Source organism: Clytia hemisphaerica, unplaced genomic scaffold (genome assembly GCF_902728285.1).
Source record: "Clytia hemisphaerica strain Z4C2 unplaced genomic scaffold, Clytia hemisphaerica genome assembly, whole genome shotgun sequence".
In the NCBI taxonomy this organism is placed as follows: Eukaryota; Metazoa; Cnidaria; class Hydrozoa; order Leptothecata; family Clytiidae; genus Clytia; species Clytia hemisphaerica.
The window spans coordinates 2,542,440-2,553,063 of NW_027104390.1; the positions used below are offsets into that span (position 1 = coordinate 2,542,440).

The following is a 10,624-nucleotide window of genomic DNA, read 5'->3' on the forward strand; positions in this document are numbered from 1 at the left end:
TTACAGAGCTGCGTATACAGTGTCTGGTTTGTGAATGAACATAAAGAGTGCAGAGGTAAGTGATTGTACCCATGGCAACGTTTATGAGGTTTTTACGACCCTTATATTTCAATGTTTTAGTCAAAATTTCCAAAGTTAGTCCAATTTTTCAAATTCGTCCTTGCATGGAGGACGCAAACTTACATATTTTTGGTTTGGGCACTCTTTGAGAGCCTGAAAAAAAAAGTTTTAGTTTAACAGAACATTTTTTTACAATAAAAGTTCGACCGTCCTTTTTCTTTGAATCGAATCTTTATTTCCAATAAACTTAATAAAATTTACTTACAAATTCTATTGGTATAAACAACGAAAACTTTTGCCTTTAAATCTTTGTCATCAGTTTTTGAAGATTGTTGTTAAGTAATATTTACATAACATATAGTCCTTCTATTTCGGTTTTTACTTCATGGGAAGTATACCTCCATTAGTTCTCCCCCTTATAAACCAATGTTCATCTCGAATGTATATTAATAGTGATAATAATTGACCAGCAATTCGTTGGTGATTTTAGAAATTGTTGTTTACTCGTGGTGTGCCAGCTTCCATGGCAAGTCTTTCTTGAAATAGGGAAGGCGTTCGGACCTCTTAAACAAAGGCAATGCTTTGAATCGTTTGACCAGTGATTTCCGAAAAAGCGGTAGTCTTGATTCTTTGCGGAACAGCGGTAATTCTCTTCGGAATAGTGGTAGCTCGGAAGCTTCCTTTCTGAAAAGAGGAAGCTCTGAATTTTCCTTCCGGAACAATGGCAACTCGGAATCTTTTCGGAATAGTGGCAAATCTTCATTTTCTTTTCTGAAAAGAGGAAGTTCTGAGCTTTCTTTTCTGAAAAGTGGTAACTCTTCGATTTCTTTCTTGAAGAGTGGTAAATCTTTCCTGAAGAGTGGTAGATCTTTTTTGAAGAGCGGGAGATCTTTGCGGAACAATGGTAAATCCTTCTTGAATAAAGGCAGGTCTTTACGGAACAACGGCAAGTCTTTTCGGAAAAGTGGCAAATCTTTTCTAAAAAGTGGAAGATCTTTTTTGAAGAGGGGTAGGTCTTTGTGGAACAAAGGGAGGTCTTTGCGGAACAGCGGAAGATCTTTCTTGAAGAGCGGCAGGTCTTTCTTGAAGAGCGGTAAATCTTTACGGAAGAGAGGTAAATCTTCATTTTCTCGGGCATAAAGCATAGACTGCGGTAACTTCTCGTCTCCATTGATCATTGAGTGAGGTAGTTTGTCATCTCCAACCAGCATTGAATGTGGTAATTCAGCATCCCCTTCCTCTGATGATCCACTGTATTTCATCGGAATGCTCTCTTTCTTATGTGAATGTGCTAGGTATTCGGCCGGTAATTCTTTATCATTTGGTGATCGAACGGCGAGAACATGTGAAGCAGCCTCTTCCTCAGGTTTGGTAGCCGATTCTTTTCCGAATCTTCCCTCTAATGGGCTGTTCTGTTCTTCTTTACCGAATCGCTCTTGGACGGGAGGTGATTTCTTAACGTTAGCTTCGACTGGCTGTTTATGGTGGACTAAAAAAGTTGAAAAATACTTATTTGAAAAGATTTCGTATATACATTCTGAGATTCAGGCTGTTTCGAGTTGCCGTCTTAGGTTAAGTTTTAATTTCCGAATCAGTGTGGTCGTAATCTTTTGACATTTATTATAACACGCACCAAATATGCCACTACACCACCCAGAATTAAACATTCTCTCCATTTACATGAAGGCAACTCTGGCTTACAATATGAGGATTTAGATTGAAAACCGTACCAACGAATTTCAAAACGCTCCACACGGGAAAGTCATGCAAACGAGCTCCAAGGCTTCATACATTTTCAAGGTCTTAAAATTTGTGTGCGGAAACTAACAGTATTCTTTTAAAGAAAGATTTCTGAATGTTGACAAAACGTCATAGGACATGGTAACGAGATATGGGTTTGAATGTCTTCTCACCTTGCTTGTGTTTTTCTTCTACTTTTGCATAACAAAAAGCAAACAGCGCGATGACCAGAAGGCTCTTCATTTTCACGTCCAGCACAAAAATAAACGCAGAGATTTACTCGAAATCGTTCAGCTGTTGACACAAATATCGAGAAAATAAATCACTCCTATCTCTACTGTGTACTCCCACCTACTTTAGGGCTGAACCTCTTTTTGCGAACTGTGAACTGTTTTATTCATTTCCTCGATTTTCTTTATATCAAATTGAATAAGAATGGTAAAAAAGCGCAAAAAATCAAATTAAGATTCTACTGCTGTTGTTTTGTTCTCCCAGTTCTTTTTCCTTATTAATTCTTCCTCTTTTGATTTTGTCTTCTGTTCAAACGAATATTCTGTTCAAAAAAAAAGCATCGCATAATAATTCTCGTTGCCAAAAGGATGGGAAAATCGAAAATAAAAAGTAATCAACCTGAAATCTTTCTCTATTCTTCTTCATTTTCGCAAATTTTTCTAATTCAATTATATTCGGGGTATTTTCAGCAAAAAAATCACAACAGTTTGAAAATTAAAATAGAATAATAAAGAATGAAATACGAAGGGCCAGGACGGAGACTTTCATTGGGAGAGCATTTCCTAAGTTCATTATCTCACCACGATTCACTTTATCGGTGAAAATACACAAATTATAATGAACCTATACAAGGTTTTTTGTTTATTCAGCCTTTTTCGTTTCCTAATCAAAGGATTTAAAAGATCCAATTAGAGGAAAAGAACCTTGCAAATAGCCTCTAGAAAATTTCGCTTTCCTCTTGTTTAGGGATTCTGATTGAATTCATTTTTTGTAAATATTTTTTGACTTTAGAAAATTTCGAAATCCGTGAAATTGGTTTGTCATTTTCAAATTATGGAAAATAAACCACGTTAATGATTTTTTATGGCCTTCAAAATTATGCAAGTAAAAAAACTACATGACCTTTTGGCGGAATGAAACGCCTGAGTCAATCCAGACACCCAGGGGGGGGGGGTACTTAGGCAAAAATGGATACTGGGTATGTGCGGACGGTAATGGTCGGTTTTTTCACCTTTCAAAGTCTCTCTAAGGGTCGGAAAAATCAGAAAGTTTTAAATTAGTCTCTCTGAGGGTCGGAAAATTCAGGATTTTTAGGAAATTTTTTGATTTCCAGAGAAAAAATTGTAATAAAGTCTCTCTAAGGGTATAACTTTTTTCAAAAATCGAAAAAGAAATTTCAAAAAGTCTCTCTAAGGGTCGGTTTTCGGAGGTCTCGTCCGCACATACCCCTCATTCACCAACCCTAGTACCCCCCCCCCCCCCCAGGTCCAGACACCCATAGTTTTTTATCAGAAGATGATTCAAAAGTTAGAAGTGACCCAAATTCTTCACTCTTTCACTACAAGTTTACTTTCTATCGATTTAAAAAGAATTCATGGGTGAACTTTTAAAAACAAGCCCTCGTCCACTTTCTGTAGCAGAAAATCAAAAGTGAAAACGCCACGTCTACGGTTCAAAAATTCTCAAAAAGGGTCATGGAAAGATTCTTTAAAACCACAGAAAATACTAATTTTGGCAACCTATGAATTTCTTCATTCCTTTTTCAATATTTTCCGAAATAGAGTGGATGGTTGAAGTGTGGTTGCATTTACAGCGTCGTTTCCTCCTTCATTCAGCTCCTTGAAGTCTGTCCTCTCTTTGTAGCGCGAACCCCTTTTATAATATCGTTACAAGTAAAAGTACCTTAAACTTAAAATCTAAATCTCAATCGTTGAAAACCTTTCTTTTTCTTGTTATTTGGCAAAACACACGGAATTTATTGATTCGTATGATTTGAAGCATATATAGATAGCCTGGTGTTGAACGTGTAAGTTTGAAGAGACTCAGCCTGACGTCTGCCAATGAACGTCATCTAGTGTTCAATGATAAGCTAACCTTTCACATATGTTAAAACGGGGTCAGGATGATCAGAAACATTTTCAACGTTTTAACTTTTACAACTTGATTTGGATGTATGATTATTTCAACGGCAGCTTTTTGATCCATCCATTCGTTTGTTCTTCATTCATTCATTCATTCATTCATTCGTTCATTCATTCAGCCGTGTCATGGTAATATATTGTATCTTGTCAGGTTATTTATGAAAAGCAAAACTACCGTCTTTGAACTCGTGGCTGAACCATGCTCCGATGGATATTTCTTGCATCAAGCGAGAAGTTTCACTTTCGGTTTCGTTCAATGAGGTATTCTTCCTTCGCTGCAAGTTGTAAAATCAATGAACGTTTATTACAGAGAAGGGTATTCCCACTCACATACAACCGAAAATCAATGATATGAATTATCTCCAATATCTATATTTATGAATTCATGCATACCTTATAGTGGGGATTTTAAATGTGACGAGATTTGCTATTCGAATGCCCTAGGTATAGATTTACGTCAAATGTATAAAGTATAACATGATGCAGAATGATGTATATGGTGTCTATGGGAGAGGCAAGTTACATTTATCCAAATTTGTTCAAACCTATCTCAATGTGTAATGGATGAAGCCACTCAAGACCCACTACAGTTTAGTCAGTTTTGTTTGAGTTGCATCTTTCCGTAGGAGTGTGTTGCTATTGGATTACATGTTATGCGTAGGAGTGTAGTAGATACGAGTCACATTCAACATATTAATGATTACATATTATGCTATTACATGATCGAAACTCTCTTAAGAGCTTTCTGTGTTTTTTTCTCTCTATCACCAATTAAAATGCTGGCTGAAGCAAATTATGAAGTGTGGTTGGAATATCTTGAAATGTATTGCTTGAAAGTATAAAGGGAAGTTAATAATTGTGATGATATTTACCAGATATTTTGTCGACAGTTTCATGGAAATTGATTTGAAAATCTTTAATCTATGTCTGTCCTTTCTACAAATGATCGAGTTTGCAGCAGAGTTACTGTGAACGTGCGCCAGGGGTGTTTCTCGGGGAATGTTAAAGTTTTATCAGTTCTACAGCCCAAATTTTAAGTCGCTGGAAAGTTTTTAAACGATGCAAAATGCTAAGAACAGTTCTCTTCTGTTTTGTAAGAACCGTTGATCTTTGGTTTTCTCTTACGAACGCTAAGCATGTCATAGAATTGACCTTTCTTACTTAATGCGTTTTAACGAGATACCAAAGTAACAATTGCTATGACGATAAATCCATTTTTCCCCTCTGTCACATCATGGTGTTGTTTTAATTTTCCTCTTTCATCTCTTTTGCTTAATATGGAAAATGCTTGTGATGTTATTTAAAGGGGAAACCTGTATCGATTATTTTGCCCTTTATAAAGAAGGGTTAATTCGATTTTACTGTGCAACGATTTTTAATTGATCCGATGAATGTCTTGACGGCATACGAGAGTTTTACAGCTTGATCAGAGTTTGTGTGAAGCAGGTTGACAAAACTTTGTGTATTAAATTATCTGTTCAATCAATGAACTTTAATATGTAATGTGAGAACAGAAATGTTAAATTTCCTTGATGACGAGGTAGAAATTTTAAGATGAAGCTATTTAAAGCTAGGTATCTTATCTTCATTTCTCAATTTTCTCTAAGACTTTTCTTTGTATTTCAACTATCAAAGACTTTCTCTTTCAACGAGGGGTAGGATATTAACTTATCTTATGTTAGTTAGCATTCCAGGCCCGGTGGAAGCGAAGAGGCTTCAATTCCTGGCGAATTCTATTTCATTTTAAGTCTTTAGCCCCTCCACTTTTACGGTTGTTCCACCGGGCCTGCATTCTGGGCCTGAGATAATCATGTATTGAATTTTAATTTCCTCTTTTCACCGCATATGAAAACTCCCACAAAACTCATTTTAGTACTTGGGGTGTAACTTTTTTTTCGTAACTGTGATAAGTGACCACTCGAATCACGTCATCAGTAATCGAGAGAAGTTCATGTCAAGTATGTTTGGTTTTTCCATAGACTATTAAGTTAAATAACGTTAATTTCCATATTTTGAGTTATGAGTATTAGGTGAACGGGTTGTTGTATGAGAAAATCACCCTCTTGTTGCTATGGTAATACTTGAAAGGGGCTTCTAAGAATGAGGTTGTGTTTATCTTTCTCCCTCTTATAGTAGTAATTATAAGAGTTATCGCTGGTAGTTTCAAACCTCTAAAGGTTTTGATGCATAGCACACTGAAAACATTCTAGAAGAATATTCAACGAAAGAATTATTACTGTTATTGCTGTGGTCAGCACCTTATTGTTGATTTGCTGTAAGAGGCTGAGTCGGAAAATGCTGATGTATGCAATTTTACAAAACAAATCTCTTCCCTTCGATGTAGGTCAGCACAAAACATGACTATTCTTGTTGTGACATAATGATGCTTACGTATGCAGTTTTTGTTGTCGGGAGGTTTATACATAAAGCAACTAACAGGACTACTTTCGTTTTTTTACAGTTATTGTTTTATCTGTTATCTGTATCTGTTGTTGTGAAAGTTTATATCAATTTTTGGTTTTCCAGCTTACAGAAATTAATTTGTTTTTATTGTCGTCAAAAATTGCATAAGTTAAAGGTTTGATTGATGTTAAACTTTAATGTTATAAATCTGACAGATTTCTATTACCGATCTATTCACTTTAGACAATGAAGTAGAACTGTTGCAAAGCCTGCGAAAAACTAAGCAAAATATATCTTGACTATTATAATTGTGTAACTCTCTGAGTCGTCAAGAGGAATATTTGGCCAAATGTTTTTTGGCACCTTTGATGTGTTATGTGTTATCAAGGAGACCTTTACTATTCAGATCCAATACCTTTCAAAGGTAGATGAATATAGGATTCTTGCACTTTTATTTTCTTCTCCAAGGGAGGATTCTTGTATTGTTGAAATTTGCCACAACTTTGAAAATCTTCGGCTCATCATTAATGTTTTTTTGCTCTAGACTAATCACATCTTCCTTATTTGCTTTTAGAGAACTATAGAAAATTACAACAAAAACGCTTTTTCATCCTTGGTCAAACATGGCACCGGTAGATGGCTACATCAAAGATTTATCAAATCCAATCTGTTGGAAAATTGCTGAGAAGTTCGATTCTCTTGAGAAACCGAACTGGAAAACCTTGATTAGTAAAATGCCGAAGAATCTTTACGATGAAAAAGCAGTCTTAGTGAGGTCTGTTAGCACAAAAATACTTCAGATGGTGATTAAAGCATGAAATTTGGCACAGATGATCCTTAGAGGGTCTAAAACTTAATTTTAAACAGTAACACCAAATTTTGCCACCTGGCCACCTGCCAGATGACGTCATGAGGTGGCTGGGCAAGAAATTATTTTTTTTGAAAATATTCATAATCTGATGGTTCCAGCGGAAAGAGCATGAAATGCTGATGAAAATTGAGGTATAAAACATGCCTTGAAAATCTTCCTATCAAAAGTTATGGAGGTTGAAAGTTTTTTGATGACGTCATCATTAGCCTTTCCAGGCAAAACTTAAAAACCTCGTAATTTTGGTACAAATTGACCAAATTTCATGTTTTATACATGAAATCATATCAAAATTCATTGCTTTTTCCGATTCTGATGTTCAAATTGAATTAAAAGCTTTAAATCCTACAGAATACTAAAACTTAGATTTTGAGCTTTACAAGGCAAATCAACGCAGCGTTCTCCCTTCAGGAACACAGTGTACAACCAACTAATTTTTTTGGATGTTTTAAGCCTTCCTATGTTGTTTAGACCCAAGCATCAGATGGAACTTCGAATTTTGACATGGATTCATGTATAAAACACTAAATTTGGTCAACTAGTTCCGTTATTACGGGATTTTAGGTTTTGCCTGGAAAGGCTTATGATGACGTCATCACAAAACTTTAAACCTTCATAACTTTTGATAGGAAGATTTTGAAGGCATGTTTTATACCTTGATTTTCATCAGCATTTCATGCTCTTTCCGCTGATACCATCAGATTTTAAATATTTTCAAAAAAATAAATTTTTGCTAAGCCACCTGATGACGTCATCTGACAGGTGGCCAGGTGGCAAAATTTGGTGTTACTGTTTAAAATCAAGATTTAGACCCTCTAAGGATCATTTGTGCCAAATTTCATGCTTTAATCACCATCTGAAGTATTCTTACGTTTTTATGTGCTAACAGACCTCACTATCTTGCGTTTCCATATGGCAATTCTCAAGCCACGGGGAAGTCCAACGTTGGCTTTACTGGAGGACCTTGGTCGTAAGAAAAAAACTGTGGGACAGCTGATTCAATGGTTAAATCAAGTTGGTGATTCAGGAGAACTCATAAGTTTCCTTGAGCGTGGTGATCAAGCTTTAAGAGAACTGGCCCCCACCATTGACCGACAACCCGAGTCGCTGTCATGTGCCGCTGATGACAGTTTTGAGTTATCAGTCGAAGTAAGTGGCCGAGCACCTTTCAAATACCAATGGTTTAAAGGGAATACGGAATTACGAGGATGTGATAAAAGAGCTTTGTTTATCGAGAAAGCCTCGATGCAAAATGGTGGTTTCTACACGTGCCGAGTGGTCAACGAGTTTGATTATATTTATTCAGCATGGTGTAAAGTAGAGGTGGCTGAAATGCCAACCTTCGTCCACCAAAGTAATAGTATTTTTAATACACCAGTCATTACCATGCATCCACGTTCAGCCGTCTGTTATTTTAACCAACCGCTTGAACTTCTTGCCGACGCTGTTGGCGACCCGTCTCCAACCCTCCAATGGTATTTTGAAGACCAGCCACTGGTCGGAGAATGTAGTCGACATTTGAGAATCGAATCCATGACGCAAGATAAAGAGGGTTTCTACTATTTTGAAGCGTCCAATAAATTTACATCCACTCGTTCTATAAAAGCACAAGTTACTGTTAAGAAGGCGCCTTTACCTCCAAGCTGCCCTCAGTCACCTGAGAAAAAGACACCTCAAAGTGGCATCAGAGGACCTGAAGATATCAACACTGAGCACGGCTTTTCCATTCAACCGCCAAGCGCACCAACCGAGAAAATTGCTCTGGTTATAGGTAACCAGGATTACGTTTACAGTGACGCATTAGGGCATTTAGTTCATCCTGTCAATGATGCTCACGACATCTCAGCTGAACTTCGAAGTTTAAATTTTAAGGTTGTGTCGCTAATTAATCTAAACTTAAAGGACATGAGGAATGCTGTGAAATTTTTTTGTGGACTGTTAAATTCAGGGACATATGCTTTGTTCTATTTTGCTGGTCACGGGTTTGAGATTGACGGCGAGAGTTACATGATGGCACTCGATGCCACCGCTAAATACCGTCCAGAAGAAAACCTTTCCCTGACTGAAGTTATCGCCCCACTAACCGAGAAGAACCCAAAGTTGTCCGTCTTGTTGGTTGATTCATGCCGAACGCAACCGGAACTCTGTCGGAACGACCCCATCCTTAATAAATCAAACCGGACAGCCTTACAACGAAAAAATGTAACGATCGGTTATGGTTGTTGCGCTCGAGGTCGCGTCTTGGAGTCGCCTCAAATGAGGAATGGATACTTCGCTCTTCACCTTCTCGAAAACATGTCCAAAAATGTTAAAATTGATGACGTCATGTTTTTGGTATCAAAAGGAATTCATGAAGATCAAATTGTTGATCCAGCAACAGGTCGCACACAAGTCGTTTATCGCCATTCTACTGTTGTCAATGATCTCCGTTTGACGGATGAGATCCAGCGCTCTAACAAGATTACAGATAACGTGGTGGCATGGCAACAAGCTCATGTTGCTCCTTATTCACCAGTGGTTGCGCTTGAAAATGATCACGTGATCGTGCAGTTGATTTTCACGCCCGAATTCTCAAATTGTCTCTTGATCCAAAGCAAAGTCATTGAAAAGACGCCTTGTGATTCACCAAGTGTGGTTTTCTTTCTTCCCGAACGCATCGGAGGTGCAAACGTGGAAACCATATCTCCCGAACGAAAAGAGAAAGGCATCCGTTTAGAGGATAAGATTGTGCGGATTTCAAACATCGAAAGATTGGAAGGAAATATTGACATTCATTTAGAGATTGAGTACGAATCACAAGGCTTTCAACATCAACAAAGAGCTTATTATTGCATCAAAGAAAAACCTCTCTTTGGCAGAATCACCGATCAAATGAACAACCAATGATTTTCCTTCAAATACTTGGAACGCGAAAATCTTTACGTAGGAAAGAAAAAAGGAAAAGCGTTTTGAGCAAACTTTTTGACTCTTGAAAGTCTGATTTATTAACGCCTTGATCTGTTTTAATGCTAAACAGGTAGTAATCATTGTATAAATAACATTTTTCTAAAATTTTGTATTTTTTTGTCATTTAGAACGCAAATTTCATTGTAGCTAGTATTTTAATTATTTTTTTAGTCCATTGTGAGTAAAATCTTGTAGATTCTATATGATTATTGGCCTTCATAATGCATGCAATATATATTTGTAATGGAAGTTTTTAACGCTTTAACAGTATATTTCTATTTATTCCTTGGAACTCACTTTATGAACTAAATACCATCTATTCTTAGAGCGGAAATTTTAAGGACACATTACAAACCCATTTCCGGTCATTTTACTTTTGAAGAGTTCACCTTGAGTCGCTTTTGAGGGATTTTACATACTTAGCATATTTAGCTCAACGTGACAATCAAGCATC

At 36.8% G+C, this 10,624-nt stretch overlaps 2 protein-coding genes across 2 annotated transcripts; one reads left to right on the top strand and one right to left on the bottom strand.

The window, feature by feature from the left end:
• Positions 1–281: 281 nt before the first annotated feature.
• On the bottom strand, positions 282–2,185 carry LOC136819755 (uncharacterized). The gene is made up of 2 exons (XM_067075999.1): positions 1,974–2,185; positions 282–1,549 (listed from the first exon to the last, which is right to left on the bottom strand). Exons 1-2 carry the CDS (start codon positions 2,041–2,043, stop codon positions 561–563), a joined length of 1,059 nt encoding a protein of 352 aa, XP_066932100.1. The 5' UTR covers positions 2,044–2,185; the 3' UTR covers positions 282–560.
• Positions 2,186–6,910: 4,725 nt separating this feature from the next.
• LOC136819826 (mucosa-associated lymphoid tissue lymphoma translocation protein 1-like) lies at positions 6,911–10,435 on the top strand. The gene is made up of 2 exons (XM_067076066.1): positions 6,911–7,172; positions 8,075–10,435. Exons 1-2 carry the CDS (start codon positions 6,980–6,982, stop codon positions 10,108–10,110), a joined length of 2,229 nt encoding a protein of 742 aa, XP_066932167.1. The 5' UTR covers positions 6,911–6,979; the 3' UTR covers positions 10,111–10,435.
• The last annotated feature ends 189 nt before the right edge of the window (positions 10,436–10,624 follow it).

Coding starts and splice junctions, on each gene's coding strand:
- LOC136819755 (XM_067075999.1), bottom strand. CDS start 2,043: ATGAAGAGCCTTCTGGTCATCGCGCTGTTTGCTTTTTGTTATGCAAAA. Junction 1,550..1,973: donor AGAAGAAAAACACAAGCAAG/GTGAGAAGACAT, acceptor CAACTTTTTTAG/TCCACCATAAACAGCCAGTC.
- LOC136819826 (XM_067076066.1), top strand. CDS start 6,980: ATGGCACCGGTAGATGGCTACATCAAAGATTTATCAAATCCAATCTGT. Junction 7,173..8,074: donor TCAGATGGTGATTAAAGCAT/GAAATTTGGCAC, acceptor TCATGCTTTAAT/CACCATCTGAAGTATTCTTA.